Here is a 27,015-nt window from a genome sequence, read left to right on the forward strand (position 1 = left end):
GGCTCACAGCAGGGATCTGCCCATGGTCCTGCAGCCAGTAGGCATCAAAGGAGAGATTCAAACCCAGGTATCTTGGCTCTAAGTGTCACCCCTCCTTCCCCTGCACCCCAGTTCCAAATCCTGGCTATCCATTCAGCAGAGAATCATGGCATGCTGGAAATCTCCAGGGGGCCACCTGAATTCTCTTGCTTTAAGCTCATGAATTTGTTGGCTTTGGGATCAAAGAGTTCATCTCCCTGTTCCCATCAAACATTCACCAGGGAGCAGAGAAGAAGCAACAGAAGGGACGATTCATACTCTGTGGGTTTCATATCTGAATTTGGTGACCAAGTAACTGAAGCACGATATTAACTGTACCACAGGGAAGGAAAATAATCAGTATCCTAATTTCCAAATATATCTTTTAAAATAAGATTTCACCGTATTCTAAACAGGGCAGCTAGGTGGCACAGGAGATGAGCACCAGGCTTGGAATAAGGAATACTCTTCTTCATGAGCTCCAATCCATTCTCATACCCTTCTTCCTAGCTGTGAGACCCTGGACAAGTCACTTAAGCCTCAGTTTCCCCATGTGTAAAATGAGCTGGAGAAGGAAATGGCAAACTACTGCAACATCTTTGCCAAGAAAACCCCAAATGCGGTCACGAAGAGTCAGACACAACTGAAAACAACTGAACAGCATATTCTGATCACATTAAGATAAAAAAGGTGTCCTTTTGCATTAAATATTTCAAAACAGAATTATTTGCCTTCCTGGTTCCACAGATTGGGATGAACTACCCAAATTCCAGAGACTTCCTGGTAGGCCAATGACCACCAACCTACACAGTGACCTCCTATGTAGTACCTTTCTGGCAGACAAAAGTTCATGGCCTTCATTAACAAGCAAACTAATCAGGGTTTAAAGAACCACTTCAGTCAACACTCGACAAAAAGCCATTTTCAGATACACACTCAGTTGCTAAAGATAGCTAAATCTCCTTTGTTGACTTTTGGACAACCTCAGAAAATCTGGAAAAGACAGTCAATGCAATCCGTCTATCGAGCACCCCCAGGCTGCCCGGGCTTTTCTCCACTGCCTCTCCCAGGCCACCAGACCTAACCCTGAAGTGTGGACACTCCAGTGGAAGCCAGCTCCACCTCTTCTTCTCCCTGGTGATCTAAGAGTTAAGGCTTACAGCTTAATGATGTTCTCCCATCCACTTGCCCAAGCTAACCTCTCTAAGCCTTCCTAGGGCCTTTTCTGCTGATCTCATTACTGGCAGCAGAAATGAGTGGTAGGGGAAATTGGGATGGATCGGTTTTTCCACCCATACTGACTGGGAAGGCGCTAGAACGGACTCCCCAGGCTGCCTTGGCAGCGCTGGCTGCACTATCTGTGAACAGCTTGAGGCCTTACAGGAGGATAAATTAGTTTAATCCTAGATGGGCTTTGTTTTTGAACACCAGTTGAAACGAACAAAACACTGTTCCTCAATCACAAGAAGCCATTTTAAAAGGTAATAAATAATAATAAATTTTTAAAAGCCCAGCAACATCTAGTTAACAGAACAGCAAGGAAAAGCGTTCAATCTACTCTCCTCTTTGGGGACTTCGTGGTTGTTACTGTTCAGTGGTTTCTGACTCTCTGTGACCCCATTTAGGGTTTTCTTGGCAGAGACACCGGAGGGGTTTGCCATTTCCTTCTCCAGCTCATTTTATAGATGAGGAAACTGAGGCAAACAAGGATAAGTGATTTGCCCAGGGTCACACAGCTAGTAAGTATCTGAAGCCAGATTTGAACTCCGGGCTTTCTATCCATCTAGCTGCCCGTTGGGTGACTTTACTATTAAACTAAAATAAGCATTCATGAACCCCAAACACTGGAGACTTGTACCAAAGAAAGGGATCTCAACCCTCTCATTTCTCAGATGAAAAACTTGAGACTCAAAGCAGGGACTCATTCAGAAACAGTAAGCGGCAGAGACAGGATTTGAATCCAAGTTCTTTGTTCCAAGAACTGAGCCTCAAGAGCTGCCCAACAAAGCACAAGTCTCCTTCCATCTCTGGTCCTCAGTTACTTTGCCTGGGCTATGGATTCTCTCATGTCCCTCCAGAGTCCATGGACAGGCCTGGACTCCAGCCTGGAAGTCTAAGCGTTTATCCAACAGGCCCAGTGCTGCAAAGCTGCAGGACAGAACATGTTGCTGAAACAGACAGGCTTCCTTCCCACCCCACACAATCAACTCTGCTTACCCACTCCATTGCAACTGTTATCCACGTCAGCCACACACAAACAGCCCTGGTCAAATTCTTCTTTCTCTCCCAGGACAGTAGACCACCAGTCTCGAGCTTTAAACAAGGACATTTTCTTTCACCCTAAAAATAAAGCATTATCTTCAAGGTAAAAATCTTCACAGTCCTGAATCTCTTTAAGGGAATCAATAAGACTTAGGGGCCTTGAAAAGAAGCTGCCAAATTAACTTGGAATCCTCCATTTTATGAGTAACTTGTATTTGAAATATTCACACAACTTCAGATTTGGGGTGCTGGAAGGGAGCTGGGAAGCAATCTGGTCCCACCCAGACAGGAGAGGAATCTCCCCCAGAGCAAAGCCTCTCTGTGATCACCAGGCTTCTGCCTGCAGGCCTCCAAGGAAGGCAGGCAGCCTGGTCACCCCCACCAGGGAGGCAGCTCTCGCCCCTCTCCCGGTGATAAGGTCCCCCACCCTGGGTTCCCTTCAATCTGACTCATCAAGTCAGATGGCTTCAAAGAGCTTAGGCACTGTCTCTGTCGACCAGGCTGGGAAAAGTCTCCCAGGAATCTTCCAAGGTTCCAAAGACGTTGGTGGCAAATGAAACCTAGTATCCTGAAGGAGTTCATTTATATCTCCAAAAATGGGGAGAGAATTTCACTCAGCCCTGTTCACAAGAATTAGAGCTGAATGTTTTTCAAAAGCTGATTTTCCCCTTGCAGAGAAATCAGCTTCATAAATCATGGCAAGAATGTTGCATCTTCCTCCAGGTGAGCATGCCCAGGAAAGTGGAATGATCTGCCCAAGGTAACACAACCAAGTATCAGTAACACAGCTCACAGACAGCTGGCTCTCTTGAGCTTACAAAGGGCTTTCCCTGATTTCATGTGACCCTCGAAAGAACTTCCTACTCTTATCTTACAGGGGAAGAAACTCAGTCTCAAAGAGCGTAAGTAAAGTCTAGGGTCATACAGCAAATAAGTGTCTAAGGCAGAATCTGAACCTGGGTCTTCCTGACTCCAAGTCCAACATTATATAGCCACTTGTGTCCTCCAATTAATATTGTTATCTAAACAGATTATCCAAGAAATCACACAACTACCCAGCTGGACAGCCCAGGCTCCATCTCTGGGCTCAGCACTGCTCTGTCTCAGAAAACAACAGTGGAGAGCAGCTGTGACCCGAGCCCCCACTGCTCAGCAAGGGGAGCAGGAGTGAGGTGAGGGGGAGAGAGAGCAGGGGGCAGAAAGTCCCTGAGGACAAAGAGAAGCCAGCAGGCCAGCACAGGGGATGAATCTGCCATGAATCCTGGAAGCCCTAAGTTTTTCCAGGTACTATCATTACTGGTACCATTATGGAGCCACACAGTTTACCCATGCCCAGACCTAAAGTCAGGCAGGCAGGGGGACTGAACCTCAGTAACTACCTCAGCCCTTGGCAGCAGGACTTTTCCACAGAATCTCATCACTGATATAATACAGTCTCCCACTCTTAAGTATCACAGTGCGCACCTGCCCGAATCTGGTCCAATTTTTGAATTAACTACTGTACCAAGACCTTTCTCACACTGTGGTCACTTCCCAGGAACTGCCCCCCACTTCTCACGTGGCAGTGGCCCTTTCTGGACACATACACCTTTATCCTGCTCCTTTCCTTAGAAATCAAGTCTGTAAGAGGCCAAGTAGCATGGCCATATCCCACCCAAACTCCTCTTTGGTGCTTAAGGCTTTCACAGCCTGGCTCCAACTTGCCTCTTCATCCATCTGTAGGATACAGTCTAGATTGGATGAGGTGGCCCCTGAGGCAATCAGAGGATGCTCTGGGCACTGGCCTGGTGGTCAGAAGCCCTGGCACGAGTTTCAGCTCTCAATTGGCCACGTGGCAGTAGTCACATAAGTCACAACTGCCCTGAGGGCTGCCAAACCCCTCAAAGGAGAAGATACATAAGTCACACACAGGGTTGCTGTAAGAAAACAATTCTGCCAACTGCCAAGCATGCTCTAAACATGGGCTGAGATGGCCACTGAGGGACATTTATTATTCCCTACTCTGGCCCTGGCCCTGTACCAGACCCTAGAGACACAATGACCAAATCAAAACAGCCCCTGACCTCCAAAGAGCACACTCTTTACTGGGACAAACACCATGCGCACACAAAGAAATGCAAGGCTCTTTCCAGAGGCAGGGACGAGGGTCTTGGTTAGCCAGTCATGGATGGCTGAGTGCTGAGGGAAACCTAGGATTTTCAGAGGTAAAAGTGGGCAAAGGCTGTCTTCCAGGCATGGGGCATGGTGGGAAAGGCAGAGATGCATAACAAACTTGGCAAGAGAAGCCCGAAACAGACTGGAGGTTTTTTAAATGCCAAGGGAGGGGGTATTTCAATACTACAGGCAACGGGGAGGCAATTAGAGCAAGGCCTGGCTCAGCGGGCCCAGAGCTGGAGGAAAATCATTTTCACAGCCAGGCAGCCGATCAATTGGTGAGAAGAGAAATCTGCTGCAGAGAGACCAATTAGGAGGAGCAGAGCAGTGCAGGCCTGGACTGGCTGGGTGAGGGAAGGGGGAGGGAGGTAGTCAGCATGGCTCCCTCCTCTCACCTTCCTATCAACACTTTCTGCTTTGGCTTCTGCCCTCATCACTCAGCTGTCACTGCTCTCAGGATGGGGTCTCCTCATCCTTCGTCTCAATTCTTCACCTCTCTGAACCTCCGCCGAGTGCCCCTCCTCCCAGCCCCTTCCCTCTCCCTTGGCTCTCCTGCCCCCCCCCCCCCATCATCCACAGCCAAGCTTACCTGCCCTGTTCTGGCCACACTCTCTCACCTAGCAGCATCAGGAGCTCCCAGGTGCTTAATTATCATGTCGGTGCACACAACTGACTCATCCCACATCTCCAGGTGCCTATTAGTTCAAACAAGTATCCCACCGGCATCTATCTCACACTCAAACTGTCTAGAACCCAGCCCCTTCCTAACGCCCATCTCTGCAAGGGCACCGCTGCCCTTCCCATTTCCCAGGCTGACAATTTCAGAGTGACTCTCAACTCGTCCCTGCCCTTCACTCCAGAGAGACAATCAAGGTTAAATGTTGACCTTTCCACATCCATGACATCTTTTCTCTACTCTGATAGCCACCCTCCAGTTCAGGCCTTACTACTCTCTCCTGGACTACAGAAATCATCAACCATCTGGTCTCTGGGCCTCACATCTCACTTATCCAATCCATGATCCAACAATTACATGAGTGTATCTGACCACGTCACTGCCCTATCCAGTAGGGCACCACCGATTCCCACCTGCCTCAAAGGCCAAACAGAAACTCTGCTCTGTGGCTTCTAAAGCCCTCCAAGACCTGGTTCCTCGTGTCCGCAGCACAGTGATGGTCAGCCCCATGGGCCTTTGTGCTGCTCCTCCATCTCCCACCAACAGGCCTTTGCCTTCCTCCTATCTGGGGTTCACTCCTACCTCACTCCTCCTCTCACAATCTCATTTCCTTCACAGTTCTGCTTGAAGCCTTCCGGGATCCTGCCCCCTCCACCCTGCCCCCAGCTGCTAGCGTTAGCCTCCCATAAAGTGACCTTTAAGTGATGTTGGATATACTTATTTGTGGGCGTGTGAATGAAAGCCACTGGAGGGCAAGACTAGAGCCTAGGAGAATGCCTGGTATACAGCAGATGCTTAATAAACACTTATTGATTGTTGGAGAGTGCAGGATGCTTCTTACTTTAGAAGGATGGTGTTAGCTTTGACAGAAACAAGGAAGTTCAGGAGACCATGGGCAGGGTAGAGAATGATAAGGAGGCTGAGCTCAATATGCTTGGTAACATTCACGGGGATAGGTACAATGGGCAGTTAACAATGGCACACAAAGCACAGCCACATACAGATCAGGCTAAGAAGTGAGACAGACCATGAAGGGACCATCCTGAGGGCAGCTTCAGGTGAGTGAGGAGAGAGGAGATGCTGAGAGGTGGGAAGAGGGGAGAGGAGGGGAGGGGAGAGGAGGGAAGAGAGGAGAGGAGGGGAGGGGAGAGGGAAGAGGAGGGAAGAGAGGAGAGGAGGGGAGGGGAGAGGGAAGAGGAGGGGAGAGGAGGGGAGGGGAGAGGAGGGGAGAGGGGAGAGGAGGGGAGGGCAGAGGAGGGGAGAGGAGGAGAAAGGAGGGGGAGGGGAGAGGAGGGGAGAGGAAGGGAGAGGAAGGGAGAGGAAGGGAGGGGAGAGGAGGGAAGAGAGGAGAGGAGGGGAGGGGAGAGGGAAGAGGAGGGGAGAGGAGGGGAGGGGAGCGGAGGGGAGAGGTGGGGAGAGGGGAGAGGAGGGGAGAGGAGGGGAGAGGAAGGGAGAGGAAGGGAGAGGAAGGGAGGGGAGAGGAGGGAAGAGAGGAGGTGAGAGGGATGAGGAGGGGAGGGGAGGGGAAGGGATAGGAGGGGAGAGGAGGGGAGAGGAGGGGGGAGGGGAGAGGAGGGGGGAGGGGAGAGGAGGGGAGGGGAAGGGAGAGGAGAGAAGAGAGGAGAGGAGGGAAGAGAGGAGGGGGGGAGGGGAGAGGAAGGGAGAGGAGGGGAGAGGAGGGGGGAGGGGAGAGGAGGGGGGAGGGGAGAGGAGGGAAGAGAGGAGAGGAGGGGAGGGGAGAGGGAAGAGGAGGGGAGGGGAGAGGGAAGAGGAGGGGAGGGGACAGGAGGGGGGAAGAGGGGAGGGGACAGGAGGAGAGAGGGGAGAGGAGGGGAGGGGAAGGGAGAGGAGGGGAGAGAAAGAGATGGGGGCCTCGGAGTCAGTCGAAACGATGAGATCCCAGGAGGGGACAGAAGGAAGAGAAGGGCCTGTGATTGTGGTTATCATTCCTACTGGTCCCAACAAGGAAGGGGAAGAGTAAAGCTGACAAAAACATCCCCACTCGGGGCCTTCCACACTAAACCTGTTGGTCTAGATGGTTTCCCAAACACATAATGAGCCTGGTGCTTAGACCTGAGGAATGGATGAAAACAGACCTGTTCTCACTTCCTGCCTTTCTCCCCAGATCTTGGAATTCTGCTAACATTTCCTATCAGCCACAGCTCAGCAGAATCAGCTGCCAACGGCAACGCCAGCCACAGCACAGCCACAGGAGGAATCAACGAGGTACCGGCCTGGCCCAATTCAGGAGGAGAAAAAAGGAGAGGAATGAGGGTTTTCTCTTCCCCATGGAATCAGAAGGTGAAACTGTTTAATCAAATCACTTCAGCAGATATTTATATTCCACAGGTACAAAGAAAGGATGAGAGAATCTCTTGTTCAAAGTTTTTCCTAGATCCCCTTTATCTGGCTAATAGAGTCCTTAGTCTAGCACTCAGGACATCCAAATCTGGCCCCCAACCCACGTAATTACAGTCTCTCTCACGACTCTCTTGCACATACACTACTGCTCTAACCAGACTAAACTGGCTATTTCTAAAATACAGTCCATGGTTTCCTGCTTCTTTGCCTTTTTCATGATGTTCCTTTCACAAGAATGCCCTCCCTTGCTTCCTTCTGAGTCATGCCCCAGCTCAATTCAACCTCACAAGGTCCCCACAAGGCCTTCCCAAATGCATGGGCCTCCTTCACCCAAGATCACCCTGTCTTTACTTGGTTCATGCTGTACACACACTTGGGTCTATACGTCATATCTCCTCAGTAGAATGTAAGCCCCCGAGGACAGGCACAGCTTCTCTTGTGCCTTTGTATCCTCAGCACCCACCAGCAAGACACCTGGCACAGAGTTGGTACTTCACTGATAACCCTGTAGCTCTCACACCGGACTTTCCACATCATACCTACAGCACAATTCTTTGTCTGTCTCTCACCTCAGGTACATGTTTGATCTCAGGCTCTAACCTACCTGTCAGACTAAGCTCATTCTTCTTCCCTTCACATATTACATACTCTCTCCAAAGCAGACTACTCTCCATGCCCCCCCTCTTCTTACAGCTCCCCATGCCATTCCTGGAAGCAAATCTCCACTCACAGTCCCCATCCATCCATCCATCCATCCTTTTAATGGCAAGGTACTGAGGGCTTCCAGTGTGGAAGACCCTGTGCTGAGCAGCTGGGATACAAAGATCTTGAATGGCCCAGTGCTAGACCTTCAGAGGCCTCACTCAAATATAAGTAGCACAGGATATGGTGGCACACTTGGGAGACAAATGCTAGGGAGTGAAGGAAGCAAAGGGGAGACACCCCCCCCCCAAAAGGGCTGCAGGAAACTCCACAGGGCCACAATGGGGAAGGAATGGCTAAAAGGGGACCTGAGAGTTGGAGTAGGCTTTGAGTTCAATGATACAACTGGATTACATAGCAGCCCCAATGCCAGCTATATTAAGAAGGGCCTAGTTCATGTAGGATAAGAAAGGAAACTGATGTGGGAAAGCATGATGTTGGTATCCTGTCCCCCACAAAGGAGATGATCCAGGATCAACAGGGAACCACACAAGTCTATGAGGCTCAGAGTCACTCCCCAGTGGACAAATGGTCAATGAAACAAGCCACAAAACAATTAACAACTATACGAAAGATGATTCAAAATCACCAAAAATAAGACTAAGATACATCAAAGCAACTCCAACTCATCATTAGCAAACTGACAAAAGTGACAAAAGATGGGGCCAGATCACATTGCAGAGACTGCAGGAAGACAGGAACATTCATCTGCTGGGGAAGCTGTGAACTGGCCCAACCATTTTGGAGGAATCATGCCAAATAAAAGTGAACAAACTGCCCAAATGCCCACGCCCTTTTATTCACTGCTGGACACACAGCCCAAGAAGGAAGGTCACACGATGCCAGGACACCCACAGCACCACCGCGTGTAGTTAAAGAAAGAAATGGAACCAAAATGGATACCCAACGATTAGGGAATGAGGAGACAGACCATGGCAGACGTAAGGAATGGAAGGTTACCACTCTAAGAAATGAAGAACAGGAGACTTTGGGAGAAGCATGGGAAGACTGAGATGGACTGATGCCAAGGGACATGGGGTGAACCAAGAAAAGAACAGACACGATGGCGACAGGAATAACAAGAAACTGACGATCCAACAGCCAAGCTTGGTCCTGGAGAAAAGTCAAGATGGCGTCCAGCCCTCCCTGCCCTCTCTGAAGAGCTTCAGCAGAAGCACGGATGGATGGTCAGTCTGAAGGAGGCAGTTCTTTCTTCTTTCTTTTTCAATCTGTTCCATGGGGTTCTGGGGAGAAGTAAGGAAAGGAATACATTGGGAAATGAAAGTGGGAGAATTCCAACAGGCACCAGCAACCATTTTTAAATAGGCACGGTATCCAGTGCCCTGCTGAAGTCCATCCTGGTCAGGTCAACTCTGGGATGCCGAGTTCCGCTGGGGCAGCAACATTTTAGGAAGAGAGAGCTATGACACACTGCAAAGTACCCTGAGGAATAAGGAAGATCATGGCACAAGAGAATCCAATGAAGGAATTGGGAACAATAGTCCTGAAGAAGGGAAAAGTTAAGGGAGCCATGAGTGCTCTCATCATGCATCTGTCAGGCCTGTCATGTGGAAGAACCGGGCTGATCACGCAAAGCTGGGGGCAACAGAAAGAGACCACACAAGGCGGACTGCAGGCTGCTCTAGGGAATCTGTCCCAACAACAGCCCCAACGTTAACTGGGCTCCCTCTCCCAAGGTTGCATGGGGCACAAAGGACTTTTCTTTGGGCTGAAGTAAGTGTTATATGAGGTTCCTCTCACCTCCAATATTCTGCAGATAAAACAATTTCAGAAAAGTGGTCACTGGTCACTAAAATCATTTTCCCAATCTCTCTGAAACTCCACTCTCCCAAGTTTGACAGGAAGAACCAGAGGGAGGCATAGGCACAGCACCCTTCACACTGATCTCCAGAAAACAAAAAAGCCCAAATCTCTGCTGCATGGAAGACAGTAATGCTATCCCCAACAAATCCCTTTCAAAAAGGGCTGGACTGGAAACTGACTGCTTCAAAGTCAAGGGAGAGGTCCAGTGTTCTCTGGCTTTCCTGTAAGATACAGAATCAATTTTGATATTTGTGAATGTTAAAGATTTCCTACAAAAGGCCAGATAGGACAGAGCATAAATAAACACATTACAAGGAGATCACACTTTACCCAATGACTGCATAATCAAATCATTTTCAATTTACATTTACCAAGAGCCTATAATGAATTCTGCTTGGTGCTGAGCATCTGAACATAAGAACCAAGCAGGGCCTCCCTTCTACATTCTAGTACAAGGAGGGAAGGGGAAATAAAACATGTTCACAGGTTAACAAAGACAAAATCTATTCCAAACTTACCCAGGAAGTCAATACAAAGTCACCTGAATTGGGAAGGACAGGGGAGGATCCATGGAAGAGGAGGCATCTGGGAAAGCAGAGAGTTTACAGAGCAGTAGTGAGAAGACAGTTTACTCCAGAATTGGAGGACCAGCCACAGAGGTGGGAGAGGGGCCATCTTCTCAGAGAAAGAGCAATCAGACTGAGGAGGACCTAAAATGACAGACCGAGAGGTCTGGAGATGTTCTTCTCAAGTCAAGAGAGAACTACTGAAGACTGTGAGCAAGGGAATGACATGCTCAGACTTGGGTTTAAGAACCATCAATTTGGTGGCTGCATGGAGGACACAGGAGGCAGGGAGGCCAATTAGGAGACTGTCGTAGAAGTCCAGGCAGATAAGGATCTGAATAAAGGCAGCCCCTTTATAGCAAGGGATGAGGCTGTGAAAGTAAAACAAAACTTGACCCCTGACTGGATGGAGGGAGCAAGGAAAAGAGAAAAAGCCAAGACTGATCGCAGGCTGCAGACCTTGAGACCAGAAGGATGCTGGTGATATCAATAAGAAAGAGGGAAATTCTGAGAGACAGGTTTGGGAGGAAATAGAAATTCCCTTTTGGACACACTGAGTTTCAGATGCCTTTGGGACATACAGGTGGCAATAACTGTCAGGTAGTTAATGCTATAAGAAAGGGGTGAAGGAGATGTTAGGTCTGGATTCATAGACCTGGGAGTCATCTGCTTAGAGGAAATAACTGAACCCATGAAATCACCAAAAGAGGGAGAATTGAGAGAGATAAGAGATGAGCATCCAAGATGGGGTGGTGGAGGACACCCACATATCGTGGGTAAGAGGAAGATGATGATCCAGCAAAGAAAGTTGAGTAATGATGAGGCAGAGGGAAAACTGAGAAAGCAGTGTGATGGAAGCCACAGTCAGCAAGGGAAGCAGACAGCATCCCAAACTGCAGAAAAGCCAAGGATGTGGGGGCTGCCTGATAGGGCAATAGAGCAGCTCCTTCAAAAACCTAAAAATCACATCAAGCCAAATCATGATCAGGAAATCCAATATGAAACGATACCACATGATTTCTTGTACCCCAAACTATGCAAAAGCCAAAGGCAAGAAACCCTCAGGAGAAGGTAGATGCAGTCACCAGCCAAGCCAGCACCTGCTCAGGCAAGCAAGCCTCCAGAAATACACGGAGTCTGCAAGGTTCTCCAACTAGAGGCAGCAGGTCAGGGGGCTTCCCTGAAAAAGGGAAAGCAGGGTGGCTGGAAACCCAAAGAAGGGATTTTGGAAGCCACTGGGAGCAGCAGTGACCAGTGAGGACACAACATCACTCAGCACAGGGCATTGTTGAACTCTGGGGTGCCTAACATTCAGTCCTGAAATGACACGGAGAGCCCTCCAGATCCATGGCTCCTCAGCTCCTCAAAGATCCAAAAGGTAGAAGTCAGTGCAAGAATACACAGTGCCCAAGGCAAGGCCAAGCAGAGGCTGGACCTGACAAAAAGCCCCAATTCAGCTAAGGAAATGAATAAATCAATGAAAATATAATAACAAAGAATCATTAAAGATGGAGAAATAACCCAAAATCCAACCTAGAAGGAAATGACCCCAAAACAGAGACTCCAAGGAAAAGTAGATTTTTCACAAAGACTACACAAATACCTAGAAGAAATAAACATGAAATAAAAGTTCAGGAGAAAAGAACTGGAAAGAAAATGAGTGACTTCAAACAGAAAGTGATCAGACTGACCCAAGAAATGGAATCCTGGATCTACTGAGAATGGACAGAACAGAAACTGTCCATGAGACAATGAGAAATAACACAGAACAAAACCCAAAGATCAACAAGAAAACAGAAGAAACTGTAAGCCATTCAACTTGAACAGACGGACAAGCATTTCTCCCCAGCATTTTTACATCCCTTTGGGATTTCCCCTTTCAAGATTTCCTTCAAGAGGCAATCCGTGGATCCTTTGTATCCTCCTCTTGTCTTCTGGTTCTGACAGAGCCAGGTAATCTTCATTTAGGATTTCTTGAAACATGGTGTCTGGACTTTTTTTTTCTTCCTGACATGGTTTTCAGGGAGGTCAGGGATTTGGTCTTAAATTATTTCTCCTTGACTTCCCATTAGTAGTTCTTGATACGCAAAATCCTGAGGTCCAGGAGTGCAGGTGTTAGCCCTTCCTGGGGATTTTACAACCAGTCCAGCATCAAGGTCTCAAGGAACAAGGAGGGAGGGACCTTCAGGATTCAGCCCAGTAGCAGCTGAGATGAAGATTTGTCTGACAGCAATGCCCATTTAGACAGTAACATGATGGGAACAATCTGTGTAAAAATTTGCATTAATTCTGAACCCACCTTTCCCAGAGACCAAAGAGGTATAAAAGTGTGTACTTTTAGGGTGCTGGGAAGAAATGTTTGTACATCTCTACAAGCTTCTAAGTAAACATCCCTTTGCAAAAAGTAATAGAGGTTAATGTGTTCAATGGAATCAGGGCGCTAGTCCCTGGTGGTCACCGTAGGGGAACATACTAGACGTGGGGCTGAAGCTGATAGTGCTAGATAAAGGTACCCAGGGATACCCCAAGAACCCTAAAGAGAAAATGTAGCCAATCTCACCTGAGACAATAAGGCCAGAGAGCACTTACCACTCTTGACTATGGATGTTTGTTGAAAAGGTTTTTTTGGGGATAAGGGGTAAGGGGGTTGGGATAAGGAGTAAGGCAGGAAGAGAAGAAAATCAATTTTTGTTCACTGAAAAACATTAATTAAATTCTTTTAAAAAGAAATTTTAACGAGAGAATTTTTGACCACTTCTGACAAAACTATCAGAACTGAGCCGGTGCTCAGCAGTGCTAACACAGGCGTCCACAGAAACCTGGAAAGGCCAATTTACTGGACCAGCTGAAAGGAATCCCATGATGACAGAATGGCGGCTTCCTAACAGAGGGAGAACAAACAAGTCTTCCTTCTGACCCTCAATGTCTCTGAAGGGTATTAAAAGTCAAATCAGAAAAACCAAGGAGCTGGCCAGGGTGGAGGGTGATTCCATGCTGAAGGTGTAAAGAAGAGGTTAAAGAAGGAAGAAACAGCCCAGAGAGGAAGAGGCCACAGGCTGGGTGGTGGCTGACCTTCATTCTCACCTGAACCAAACCATGGAGGGCTGACCGCACACACATCTGCACAGAGCCTGGGGGAGAGGGGAGGAGGAGAAAGGGCACTGGAAAAATACGCAGAGACAATTTCAGAGAATCCTAGAAAGTAGGAACTGATGCAGAATGAAATGAGAACCCAAGAGCACAACATTATTGTGAAGAAAAACAATTCTGAAAGTCTTAAAAACTCCGATCGATGCAATGAGTGACAAGAGGTCAGATGAGGAGGCATGGTACCCATCTCCAGCCAGAGAGGGGCATTTCTGGACTCGGCCAGAGAGGGAATTGGTTTTGCTTAAGTACGCAAACTTGTTCCAAGGGTTTTGTTGTTTTGGGGTTTTTTCCCAATTAGGGGGAGATGGGAGGAAGAAAAAAATGAAAACCTCAACAGCAAAATTAAAGGTTAAAAAAGTAAAGCAATATAAAAATAAATTAAAAGTGATAGAAAATGAAGACTGATGGTTTCATACACAATTCCCTTTTTGTGTCCTCCTATGAATGAGGGAACACCCTTTTTTAATAACATTTATATTTAGATAATTTTTTTTAAAGGCCTGGTCTTCCAACCAGAGGACTTGGGTCCAAATCCTGCCTTCATCCCTACAGTCTGTGGGCTTTGGACAAGGCCCACCACCTCTTGGATCTCAGTTTCCTCATCAGTAAAATGAGGGGGGTAGCCTAAATGGTTCCCCCACCCCTGCTCTCAATACAGGCTTCTATGAAAATGTGCACTGGGGAGGGGTGAGGTAGACAGTGAGGAGAGGATAGGGAAGGGGAGAAGGAAGAAGAGAACTTTTGCCTCAGCTTTTTGCTCAGCATTCTTGACTCTGGGAAACGAGGATAAGGTGAGTAGGAGCTGGGAATCCCCCCCAAAACTCTGTTCCCAGGGAGAATGGCCAGGTAACAGGGGACACCTGTGCCATGGAACTGAAAGCAGAAGGAGTAAACCCTCACTGCAGCTAAGTCACCAAGACCTCTTAGGGAGAAGAGGGTCCAGAGGCAGGAAAGTGTCGAGTTCCTGGGGCTAGGCTGAACTCATCCCCTAGGATTATTCAAGCCAAGACCCCAGAGGACATGTGGTCCAGGCAGCCTGCTCCCAATCGCTGCATCCCCAGGGACAAAGGATGTAGGACCTTAGGTGTGTTGAAGATAATATGGGAGATGCTAGGAGCTAGGGGGATGCTAGACATAGCTTAAAATGTCCTATATGGCTCAAGGCCAGAAACCTAAGTGGCTTGGGAGGAAAGAGAAAGTAGGGAAGGGAATAAGCATTGATGAAGCACCTACTACGTGCCACTTTACAAAGATCTGATCTTCACATCCAATCTGGGAAAGAGCTTCTTGTATTATCCCCATTTTACAACTGAGGAAACTGAGGCAAAGTCTTAAAAGAGTCCTCCTAACTCCAGGACCAAACTGCCCATCCCAGGCCAAGGGTGTCAAAGCCAAAAAGAAAGCCATCCCTGTGGCTGCATATTGTCCTAGAAAACCACAAATTAACATAATCTATGTTGTATTCCTGGGGAATGCAGGGCAGCTAGGTGGTTCAGTGGGTAGATCCTAGACTCAGGAAGATAGGAGTTCAAATTCAGTCTCAGATACCTCCTAGCTAGGTGACCCTGGGCAAGTCACTTAACCTCTGCTTACCTTAATCCACTGCAAAAGGAAACAGCAAACCACTCCAGTATCTTTGCCAAAAAAACCTCATGGACTGTATTGGCATGCTATGGTCCACAGGGTCACAAAGAACTGGACACAACTGAACAACAAGTTGTATTTCAATTTCCTTTGTTAAACATTTCCCAATTAAATTTTCATCTGGTCCAGCAATGAGTTTGACACCTCTGCCCCAGGCTACCTCATTATATACAGATAACCAAGGGAAGTCTGATTCTGGGCCAATGAGCACCCCCATCAGACATTCTGATGTGCTCCCAAAGCTTCCTCAAGCAGAACATGGCTGCATTTCAGGCTGACCAAAGAAGGCTTCTCCTAGGATATTCCAGACCAGTCAATAAAAACAATATTTAGACCTCAAGGGAAATCCTAGCTAATCTTCCTAGTCCAGGTTTAACCTTGAGACTGGAGGGCAAGCAGGGTTACTAAGCATTTCTCTGCCCCCTCCCCCCCAGAAGGTGCTGGGTCACTCAAGGTGGCTCAGGGGCCTACCCTGGCATTGACAGCTGATGATGTCAGAGTCCTCTGGGGAAAGGGAAAGAAGGGATGGGGCCACAGTACTACCACCGTCCTCTGAAAGTGAAGCCAGGGTGACCCGGACAAAGGAGGCTCCCCATTGTGTTGTCCCTGTCCTCAGTGTCGTTGGGCCCTTGAATCTGTCCTCCCTCTGTTAGCTTTGTGTCAGCTGCACACTTAAGCACATGATCTCTTCCTTTACTCAATGTGTCGATACCAATATAAACCAGCCTGGTAGGGGCTGGCAAATTCCAGAGTTCTAGAACTGCCGGCCAAACACTGACAGTCTAGGCAGAGTCTGGCCCTCCACTGGTTGTCATACAGCCCTTAAGTGAAGAGTGATTTTTACATTTTTAATACAAAAAAAAACCCCTTTATTTTAAAATGTAAAAACCATTCTTGGCTCACTCTCCCCCAGTCTACCCACCCCTGATGTAAGGGGCAATTGTAGTTCAAATCAAAGTCACTGCCCTCGTGGCTCTTTGGGGGGGGGGTCACCCCAAATTTGTACCCATGTTTAGCCATAACAAACAGTGATGAGCAAGAAAACCCACTTATCCAAGCACACAGGGAGCAGCAATGGGAGACGTCAGACAGACTGCAATGAAGTGAGAGCGGCCCAGAGCGCAGAGAGCGGAAGCCAAGGTCTCTCCTTCCAACCCCTCCCTCACACAGGCTGATAATCTCACAGGAGTGACTTGGGTCACAGGACAAGTACCTAGATAAGAAGACAGAGAATCAGCAGAAAAGAATAAATGCGGCTCAGCTAAATCCCAGGCCCTTGTGGAGGGAGCCCCAGTGCTTGGGGGGGCAGGCCACGCTTCACACTGAAGGTGGAGGGTAAGCTGAGATCTCAAGGCAGAAGTAAGAAGACAGGGCTTCCCATTCATGGGGGCAACCTAATCACAATGATGCTAAAGGTCATATGATACCTACTATGTGCAAGGTACCATGCTAAGTGCTTTACAAAGATCAGCTCCTCTGGTCTTTACAACAAACTCTGGGAAGAAGGTGCAGTTATTAACCCCCTTTCACAGATGATGAAACTGAGACAAGCAGAGGAAGTGCTTGTCCAGGGTCAGAGAGCTGAACCCAGGTCTTCCTGACTCCCAGCCCCTGCTCTACCCACTATTACCTCCCTGACTAACAGCAATGAAATCACGGATACACTCCCTACCTCTCTGCCTAACTTCCTCCCCTGAATTTCAGTCCATGGGGTCCTCCCTATCCTCTCTCTGACCCTTTCAAGACCCGGGTACACCTTAGGTTATGCCCAGCTCTCCTCTCCGTCTTGATCACAAGTCCCAGGGTTGAATGACAATTTTCCCCGTGAGGTTCTCATCATTTGTACCCAGAGCTGTACTCCCCTGCACTGGGAACCCCCTTTGTGTAGGCTGAACTTATCATCGAGGCAAAGAAAGACAGAGGCAAAGCTGCTCTGCTTCTGCCAGGAAAAGTGGGGCATCTGAGAAGCCAGAGACCTTGCCCCAACCCAGCAGCCTCTGAACTGGGCTTCAAGCTATCCCTGAAACTCCCCTGTGCCAGGTACTCAGCATACCCTCATCACAGCCTGTGGATTCAATGGCCACTGGGCTGTGATGCTCAGATCACTTCTGTGGCCCCACCTTCTCTGCTAACCTCTGACCTTACCGCTCCAACTGGACACCCAGCAGACATTTTACACCTGGTCAACACACCCAAAAGAGAACTCAGCATCTTCCTTCCTGCCTGGTGATGCAAAGGGTTTCACCACCACCACCACCACCCCCCCCCAGGCTCTCGGACACAGAGCTTCCTCTCTCGCTCCCATACCCCTCACCCCAGGATCCAGTCTGGTGCCTACACCTTTGATTTCATCTTGGCGCTCTCCAATGCCTCCCCCTCCTCTGGCACTGCCCCCACCTGAGGCAGGCCTTCATCACCTCCTGCCCGGACTATGGCAATAGGGGATGGGACATGGGGGAGGGGGGGAGAGTGTCCTACCTGCCTCCAGTCTAGCCTCCACCCAGCTATCAACGGGAGTTTCCTAAAGGGCAGGTGACTCAAAACTCCAGTGGGATCCTATGTTTGGCATTCAAGGCTTTCATCCTGTATCCCACCTCAACTTCTCCCCTTCCCAGTCATCTGACACCTTACCCCCTCCCCACATACTCTATGACTCAGAGCCCAGCCTCCTCCATGGTCCTCCATCCCCCAAAGTGCGGTCCATTCCCTGACTGTCCCCCCTGCCTCCCCCCTCTGCCTCTGGCTTCCTTCAAGTTCCAGCTAGCACTCTGTCTTCTACAGGAAGCCTTCCTCACTCCCTGGATTCTAGTGCCCACCCTCGTTAGTCAGTCCATGCTTATCCCATCTCCAGCTGGACTGCTTACAATCTTCCACATCAGACTGTGAGTGTCTTATGAATAAGGACTTTTCCCTGTCTCTGTGTCCCTAATGCTCAGCACAGTTCCTGGCACACTGGGGGTACGTGATGGTTACTGACCATCCTTTCTGCTCGGCTCCAGAGTCTTCAGCCTCCTGGGTTTCCTGACATGAACGAATCTTGGATCCACACTAGCCCTTCACCCAACCCCTCTGACCCTTCCTGTCTCTTTGGAGTCGGTCACCTAGCTAAGAAGTACTTATTACAGGCTGACCAAATGGTAGAAACTATCCCAGGCCCAGGCTAATCTCTTCAGGAGCCACAGTACCTCCCACGGAGTCTTGAGGAGGGTCCACTGCCTCCTTGCACAGCTTACCTTTCCCATCACTGCCCTTTGGGTATCTGTGCACAGACATCTCAAAGCAGGGCACTTCCTGAGGCCACTTTCCCCATGTCTGTCCACTGTGCATTCCTAAGCATCTCCAGTGCTATTCGGCTTCAGATCCTGTGTGTCTCTCTCTAGCCAGTCCCGGATGGATGGATGTACACCATTCCTTCCTGCCTTTTAGCCATCTCTTGCTAGATAAGTTCCATCCCTGCTCAGGAACCTGTCGTTCCTGCATTTCAAGGCAGAACCAAGGAACCCAGACCAGTGCGCCTTGGATCAGCAGCATCCCCCTGAGCGTGTTATAGCACAGTGCCTGGCACCTTGGGCTGCTTGTTGGCTGGATGTGACACTATTCAAGCTCTTCAAGGCAAGACTGAATCATACCGAGCAGTATCCTCTGGCTCCCTCCTGGCCCCAACATGGATGGGGGTCACAGGAAGCCCCACCCTATAAGGGTCTTTTTATCATGGAAGGAGGCCCTGGGGAGCTGCCTCAGCAGCCCTTGGCAGAGGCACCAGCCACCCACAACCTGCCCATTCATGCTCAGAGGTGTGCCACATGATCTCTCACCTCCCAGAAGCCCCATGTCCTTCCTCCTCGGAGGGCCCAGGTCTTCCTTTAAACAGGAGCCTCCTCTCTGTCCCTTAGCCTCCAGGGTCAAGGGCACTTTGTCTCACCTCCAACCTCTGACTCATCACCCTCAGTCTTTTCAGCTCCTTTGTCTTCTGTGCTTTTCCATTTAAGCCCTTCTCCTGTTCTTTAAAGGAATACTTTATCGTTCCCCCAAGGCCCTCTGCCTTCCCTTCTGGAAGGTATGGCTGTGAGCTGAGGTAGCACTGTTCAGGCTACGGCTGAACGACAGGCCCTGTACGCTCTACAGAGCCCCCCCATCCTGTCCCCAAACCTGGAAATAAAGCCCTTCGGACTCGACCGCTCTTGCACGTTCTTCTTACAGCCCATTCTCTCGGAGAAGTGTTGTGATGGCCGCCCAGAGCAGAGGGTGAGGGGGCATATTTGAAGTCCCCAGCTGGCATTTTCCCCTTCAAACCTTGCCCCTCTTCAGAGGCATACCCAGCTGCCTTGCCCAGCTCTCACCCACTTTCCTTTTCTAACAATTTCCCCTCCTCTAACTTCAGCCTCTGTCATGCTAGGTAACTCCCAAAACTTCTGGATTTCTCGCTTCATAATTCCTCCTCCTCTTCTACTGGTGGAATTGTAGGAGAGTCATCAGAACTAAAGACAAGTTTGAGGGGCTTATGTAATAAGGTAGTGATATCACTGACTTCTGGGAAATCCCACTAGCCCAGTTTCTGAAATGAAATAGAATACATTCAAGAATTAATGAGTTATTCTATTTATGGCAAAGAAAAGAGATTTCAGCCCAGGGGAGGCAGCGTTGTGTTTACAAAACAACAAATCAAAACCCAAAATGTCAGTAATTATGAAGACGGATGGCAGTCCCACAGAAGAGATCGCTGGGGTGGTAGACTACGGGCACAGAACAGGACACACTCCATCAGCTTCCACTGATTCAACGGATTAGTTTTGTTGAACATTTTTTTCTCTTTTTTCTTATTCTGTTAAAAACATGGCTCTTTGGCAGGGAAGAGGGAGGACTTTATTTGGAAATGACAGTGATATCAAAACAAAAAGTATCCATTTAAAATTGTTTTTAAATATAAGTCAATGGTCTTAAAGGAAAAGAATAAAAGTTCCTAAATAGACCCCTGTAATGCCTTTGTATTCTGAGGCCTCACAGGAAAGGAAGAGCCTATCACTCTGTACTCATGGTCTGGGCCAGGCATCCCAGCCAACATCTAGGGGCTAAGATGGCCAGGAGACGGAGTGAGGCTCAGGGCCGCGGGCAGCAACCCCTCAAGTCTGACACAAGGTCAGCTTCAGAATTACAGAGAGGCTGTTTGAGGCCCAACACGCCTTCTGTTCCTTTGGTACAGATGGATGCAGGAGAAGAGGAGATCCTAGGCAGGTGTGGGCCGGTCCAGATGACAACCAAGGAGGCCCTGCCAACCCAGAGCACCCGCCTCTCCTTCTTCAGCTCAGATCTTTACTCTCCCCAATTCTACGCCTTTCTGTGCCAAGGTTCAGTAAAGCTTGTGTGTGTGCGTATGGGTACAGTGTACGTGTATACATACACATACATGGCCACATACCTTTGAAGAAGTGATCAGAAAAGCCACCAAGGTCCTCCAGAAAATGGCCCGAACAAGCTACGTTCTTGCTCGTTTGGCTGGTCTTTGGAGGCAATGGAGTGCAGCGACTTGGCCAGGGTCGCACACTTGAACATGAGTCCTGCCAACCCCAAGGCGGTGCCCTACCCACTGCACCCCCCAGCAGCCCCCTGAACAAGTCACTGCTCTAGGGGAGACACACAAGCTACCAGTAGGGCGGTGCAAAGAGGTTCCAGAGGGCTCAGGAATCAGGAGTGCGGATTAAAGCACCTCTAAGGTACCGCCTCGCACCTCTCAGCAACGTGGACAGCACGGGGAGCGACACAGGCTGGAGAGGACGGGAAACAGGCACACTGGTGCATTGTTGGTGGAGCTGCGAAACGTCCGGCCGTCCCACGCCCCAAAGTCCCGGGGAGGGCAGGGCAGGGGCACCCCGGGAGGCGCCTGGGCACGGCGGTGGCGATGCCCGGGCTCCTCCCCCACTCACTTTCCTGCTTCCCAAGCCGTCGGGCCGCACACATTTTAAGCCGGCTTAAGCCGGGCAGGCCTGTGCGGGCGCCTCCTCGGGACGCGGGCCCTGCCCGGGCTTCACCGCCCCCCTGCCCGGGTTCCCAGGGGCGCGGCCGGGCGTCCCGCGGGGGGCGGGGGGCAGCCGCCACAGCCCGGCCTGGGAAAGTCTGGGCCAGTTTCCCCGAGGGGGAGGGGCGGATGCTCATGCAACAGGTCACGCCCCCGGGGACCAGGTGCCGCGGCAGTGGGCACCGCACGCACGCGCACACGCCCCCGGGAGCCCCGCGGCAGCGCGCCTCCCCTCCCGCGAACCCCCGCCCGCACACGTGCGTGCCTGGGGCGGGCCCTCGTACTCACCGGGGCTGCAGCGGCCACGGGCAGCCAAAAGGTCACGGGCGGAGCGACGGGGCGGCGGAGCGACGAGGCGACGGGCCCTGGCCCGGCGAGCGGCAAGCAGAAGCGGCCCGGCTCACGAGGCCCGGGGGCGCCGACGGGGGCGCGGCGGCGGAACTCCCAGTCCGGGACCCACTGCCATCTTCGCCCCGGTTGTCATAGCACTTTACAACGAACCCCGCGGCTCCGGATGAGAGGCGGGGACGCGGAGCATCGTGGGACTCGTAGTCCCGTGAAGGGAGGGCGGGACGGAGGGAAAGTGGCGCTTCGATTGGTCCGTGAGAGAGCGGAGAGCCGTCATTCTCTAAGGGGACGCAGGATGTTGTGGACTATACCACTTCTCCAAGGGGAGGGGGGCGTCCGGCGGTGTTGAGAAGGGCGAGGAAAGCTGTGCCGTTACCTGATCCCCCCTAGTGTCCCAGCTCAATGGCTCAGGCCACGGACACGTGTTGCCGGACAGCGCGCTCTCTCCTCAAGCTCTCATCAGGGAGGTTGAGGGGGCGGGCTTAGGGCTTTGGGAGGCGGGGCCTGGACCCTGGGAGGCGGGCCTGGGATGTAGGAGGCTGGACCTGAGCTCCGGAAGGCGTGTCCTGAGCTGTAGGAAGCGGAGGGAACCTGGGCTGCAGGAGGCGGGGCCTGGGGCAGTAGGCCGCGGAGTCCGAGCTCCGGGAGGCGGGGCCTGGGCTTCGGGAGGCGGGGCCGCGGAGCTCCCGCGCGGGCGGGGGAGGGGCGCGGTTTCCGCGCTTCCTCCCGGAGGTGTCTCCAGGCCGTGGCCGGCCTGCCCAAGATGGACCGGGCGGCCGTGGCGCGGGTGGGCGCCGTGGCGAGTGCCAGCGTGTGCGCCCTGGTGGCCGGGCTGGTGCTGGCGCAGTACCTGCTCACGGCCAAGAAGAGGACGGGCAGGAAGACCAAGATCATCGAGATGGTGAGTGCGCGACCAGAGAGGGCGGGACACCGGCCCGGGGCGCACAGCGGGGTGGGCCGGCATCCCGGGGCGCCCGGCCCCCTGGGCCTCGGACCCCCCAGCTCCAGGGCCACGGCGCAGGTCCCTGAGCCTCCCTGCCTCAGTTTACCAGCCTGTAAAATGAAGGGGTCAGTCCGAGGGGCCCTCCTTCCAGCTGTAGGGCCACAACCCAAGGTGACTTGGCTCCCGTGCCTCAGTTTACCGATCTGTAAAATGAAGGGTCTTTCCAGGCCCGGGGCCATGACAAATCCAGGAGCTTCCCCTCCGTCTCTGTCCCCTCGTGCCCTCCCAGCCCTGCCTCCTGGACCCTGGAGCTGGGCTGCGGAAGGATGAGGGTCAGAAGACCTGGGTTCAGATTCTGTCACCCGCCCCGTTCCCACCGCCGTGACCTTCCCCTCTCTGGGCCCTGCTCCCTTCCTGTTTGCAGTGTTGCTGTCCCTGATGGGGCGGTGGGGGGGGGGGGGGGGGGGAAGACCAGGGGCTACTGCCCCCCCAAGCAGCCTGAAGAAGCCTCCAACCCTGGTGCACATGCCTGCCTTCATGCAGGGCAGAAGTGAACCCTCAGATCCCAGAGAGGATGGGGCTTTCCTTCTTGGTGAACTCCAGAGCCCTGGCGGCCTTGCTTAGCTCTTTCCAGCTGGGGGGGCTAGGGGGTGTCCTAGAGTCCAAGCGCTCCTGTACTTTGTGCCTTGGCTGGACACAGAGGCCGACCTGAGCGGTGCCAAATTCCTTCCTTCCTTGCTTTCCCCACGCAAGGCCCCCATCTGTACAGGGAGGTCACCACAGCCCTCCACTGACCAGGCCCGGAGCAGCCTCTGCTTCCCCTCAGCACTTCCTTCCTGCCTCAGACTGCAGCCTTCAAGGCTCCCAGGGCTGGGCCTGAAGAAGCAGATCCAAAGAAAGTCATCTGGGAGTCTGCTCTTAGCAGCCTTTAATTTACCCTCCTCCACATGGAAGTTTCCCTCCTGGGGCCAGGGTAGGGAATCCTCAGATAAGTGTTTCTTAAAACAGGCAAGCTATATTTAACCCTAATGGCCAGTAATGGGAGCCTGGGTGCCTTGCACAGATGCTAACCCTGCAGAAAACAGGCTGAGCACCGTCCGCTTGTGCACAGTGCAGGAAAGGGCAGGCTGGACTCAGGAGGCGCTCAGCCAGCACCTTGGAAGCACCTGTGTGCCAGGCCCTGGGGACAGACCGACCCTAGCTGACTGAGCTCCCTAAGACTCAGTTAACTAATCACTACAGTGGATCCTAGGTGGTACAGCAGAGAGAGCATGGAATGTTAAGTAGAGGTAAAGATCTCCACAGGGAAGCCTGATGAGGGGAGACCCACACCTTTTGCTAATTTCTAATGCACTGGTTCTCTAGGGTTGTGATGCCCTCTGGCTCGGAACAGTGTATAAATGCTCTGAGGTGGGGCTTTACTTTGGGGCTCACTCATTGGAAGTGTTTGTTTGGCCAGAGGAGACTCTGGGCAGCCGCTGAGGAGCCCCCTGGCTTTGAAAACCCCGATGTTGGTGCTCATCTCTCTGGTCACTATGTGTGTGTAGTCAGACAGTTGCCTGTCTGTTGGTGTGTGCTGTAGGTATTGGTTACGGTCAGACCGTTGGAAGCCCTGTCTGTTGGTTGATTCTTGTTTCTCTGTTTCTATTTTCCCTGAAGTTCAGGGTGCTGACTTTTTCCCCCGACTAAGTGAATGATATAATGTGACCCCTTTTAGAAAAACAAATCTAAGAACCTGTACAGCCGGCCCTCCTGTATATACCAAGGCCCTTGCTGAAACAGTGCCAGGCCTGGAATCAGGAAGATCCAAGTTCAAATTGGGCCTTAGACACTAGCTGTGGGACACTGGGCAAGTCACTTTACCCTGTCTGCCTCGGTTTCCTCATGTGTAAAGTAAGCTGGAGAAGAAAATGGCAAACCCCTCTGGTATCTCTGCCAAGAAAACCCCAAATGGGGCCCAACTGAACAATGACTCAACAAACCACAGCAAAAATCCTGGTGTTACTGATCTCATTGTGTTCTTGTGGAGACCAACAAGTGCACAGGAAGCATGCTGGGACTTTTTATAATGCCATCTTCTGGCGTATTTACGTAGTTTACTTAATATCACCAGGGTTATAGTATTTCCGAAGTTCATCCCCTTCCAGACATGTCCAGTGTTGTGGCCTACCTGGAATAGTAAAAGTGCAGGGGTGGGGCAGCCCATTCCAAGTCTAGATGGCTTTGTTTTATTCCAATATAGACAACATAGTTCTCTGCAGAGAACTCTAGATGGGAGGGTATGAGGACCTGAGTTTGAATCCTGCCTCTTTACTACCAGTGTGACCTAGGAAAAATCATTCAGCCTTTCCAGGCCTCAGTTCCTTCTCTATAAAATGAGAAGGTTGAACTCTTGCCCTTCAAGGGTCCTTTCACAGCCCAAAAGCTGTGACCCTGCACTGACCAGCTCTGTGATCCTGTGTAAGTTGCCGAGCCTCCATTTCCTCATCTGTACAATGGGCATGATAACACTTGCTATGGCCTAGCCACCCAGGGTGCTTTGGGGGGAGGCAAGCTGCTTCCCCCAATGTCAGTCATTCCGTGCTATATGTTGCTGCTGTGTCATTTCAGTCATGTCCAACTCTGTGACCACATTTGGGGTTTCCTTGGCCAAGATACCAGAGTGGTTAGCCATTGCCTTCTCCAGCTCATTTCACAGATGAAAAATTGAGGCCAACAGAGTTGAGTGATTTGCCCAGAGTCACACAGTAAGGGTCTTAGGCTGCATTTGAATTCAGGTCCTCTTGACCAGGTCTGGCACTCTATCTGCCTGGCTACCCTGTGCTGTATGCATGGTCATTACATCACTTGTTAATCAGTAGCCTTTATGAAGTGCCTCCTGTGTACAAAGACAAAAAAGAAACAGTCAGCCCTTGGCCTCAAGGACTGGACATTTTACAAGGGGAAGCAAGGGGTAGGTCTGTAGGTAGAGAAATGGGCACAGACTGTATCCAACATAAAATGTTGGTGAGTTTCTGGGCAGGACGACCTCCCAGGGGCATCAGGAAAGGTCTGTGGAAGGAAGCCCCTGGGCAGTCTTATAAGTTTGTCTTCAGCCACTCAGCAGCCCCATTCACATGCTCAAGATTGAGTCTCACCTCCAAAGACGGAGCTGCCCAGCCCCCAGGAGTCTGTCTGCATTTCGCGCCTGGAGAGGAGCCGGGGAAGTCCAGGTAACCCCAGCTGGCCTGATTTCGGCAGCTTGGCCTCAGTGGCTATGATGGGAACCTCCTCTTGGAGAAAGAAAGGGCCCATGTGGTGCTCGGGTCATCCTTCCTCAAGGTTCAGACAACAGCCTTATCAGTCACCTCCAAAGACATGCGTCTGGCCAAACGGGGCTCAGCTTGACCGCACACCTGCCCCTTGTCTTTGTTTCATAATAATTTCATGAAACCACTGTGGTTTCTTTTGACCCTGTCGCTGTTTGTTCTCTGTAGTAATGAAATAGCTAACTAGTGCTTTTAAAGTGCTCTAAGGTTTGTGGAACATCGGCATCGACTAACCGATCTGAGTCTTCCAACAGCCTAGGAGGTAGGGGCTGTTATTATCTCCATTTGACAGATGAGGAAACTGAGGCACAGGTGACTTGCCCAAGGACACACAGCCAGCAGTGTCTGAGGCAGGACTCCAGCTAAGGTCTTCTTGACAGCAAGTCCCAGCTGAGCCCCAAATAGCCTGAACTGTATTAACTGCATTATCATTGTTAGAATTTGGGACTTAACTTCCCTTAAGCACTGTCCCCCTGGCTCCAGGAAGGGGATAGTCATCCTAGACTTTGTCCTTGGCATCAGGGGCAGTACATCTTCTGCTTGCCCCAAACACCTTGGCAATCTGTGCCCTTCCTGGGCCACCCTGTACAATGTATTACTCACCTCAGATTACTCTGAAGCTAGAGCTGGATCCTTCCTGACCCCACCCTTCCCCTCCACACCCTTTCTGTGCTTACCACACTCTCAGCCCTGTGGCTTCTTCGCTTTCCTGCTTAGAAACCTTCAGTGGTTTGTAGGTAAACACTTTGGGGGAAATCTAAACTCTTCAGTGTGTGTGTCTTTAGAGGAAGTTACACCCTAGAGGAACTGAAGGTAAGGCCCTCACCATTGACCACCCAATAACCCCCCAGCCACCAGCTGAAATCTTTGTTCAGCAAAGGGCGCTTCTCCCCAGAGGGACAGCTTGGCCTTTAGGAATTGATTCTGTTGCATTAAATGCTCTACAGCAGGCTGCCAGGATACACCAAAGCAATGGCCCCTCATTCATTTAGGGAGAGGACCTGGACCTGTGACTTTGCAGCCATAGGGAACTCCCAGGTGAGCAA

At 50.9% G+C, this 27,015-nt stretch overlaps 2 protein-coding genes across 8 annotated transcripts in view; one reads left to right on the plus strand and one right to left on the minus strand.

Annotated features, from left to right (window-relative positions):
- Window positions 1-21,944, minus strand: part of BBS9 (Bardet-Biedl syndrome 9) — a 655,958-nt gene extending 634,014 nt beyond the window's left edge. For all 6 annotated transcript variants that reach the window (XR_011964809.1, XM_072598867.1, XM_072598868.1 and 3 more), the window contains exons 1-2: window positions 21,659-21,944; window positions 2,236-2,358 (exon numbers count right to left, since the gene is read on the minus strand). Coding sequence is in view for 5 of the 6 variants with exons in the window: in XM_072598867.1 (XP_072454968.1) it covers window positions 2,236-2,347 (112 nt within the window). In the remaining variant the exon portion in view is untranslated. The remainder of the gene's footprint in view (window positions 1-2,235; window positions 2,359-21,658) is intronic.
- A 346-nt stretch (window positions 21,945-22,290) lies between these two features.
- The window catches only part of NT5C3A (5'-nucleotidase, cytosolic IIIA), an 80,548-nt gene continuing 75,823 nt past the window's right edge, over window positions 22,291-27,015 (plus strand). The window contains exon 1 of one of the 2 annotated variants that reach the window (XM_072598875.1): window positions 22,291-22,619. In XM_072598875.1, coding sequence (XP_072454976.1) covers window positions 22,482-22,619 — 138 coding nt within the window. In that variant the 5' untranslated portion in view covers window positions 22,291-22,481. The remainder of the gene's footprint in view (window positions 22,620-27,015) is intronic. The other variant, XM_072598876.1, reaches the window with a different exon arrangement.

This window comes from Notamacropus eugenii, chromosome 3 (assembly GCF_028372415.1).
Source record: "Notamacropus eugenii isolate mMacEug1 chromosome 3, mMacEug1.pri_v2, whole genome shotgun sequence".
Lineage (NCBI taxonomy): Eukaryota > Metazoa > Chordata > Mammalia > Diprotodontia > Macropodidae > Notamacropus > Notamacropus eugenii.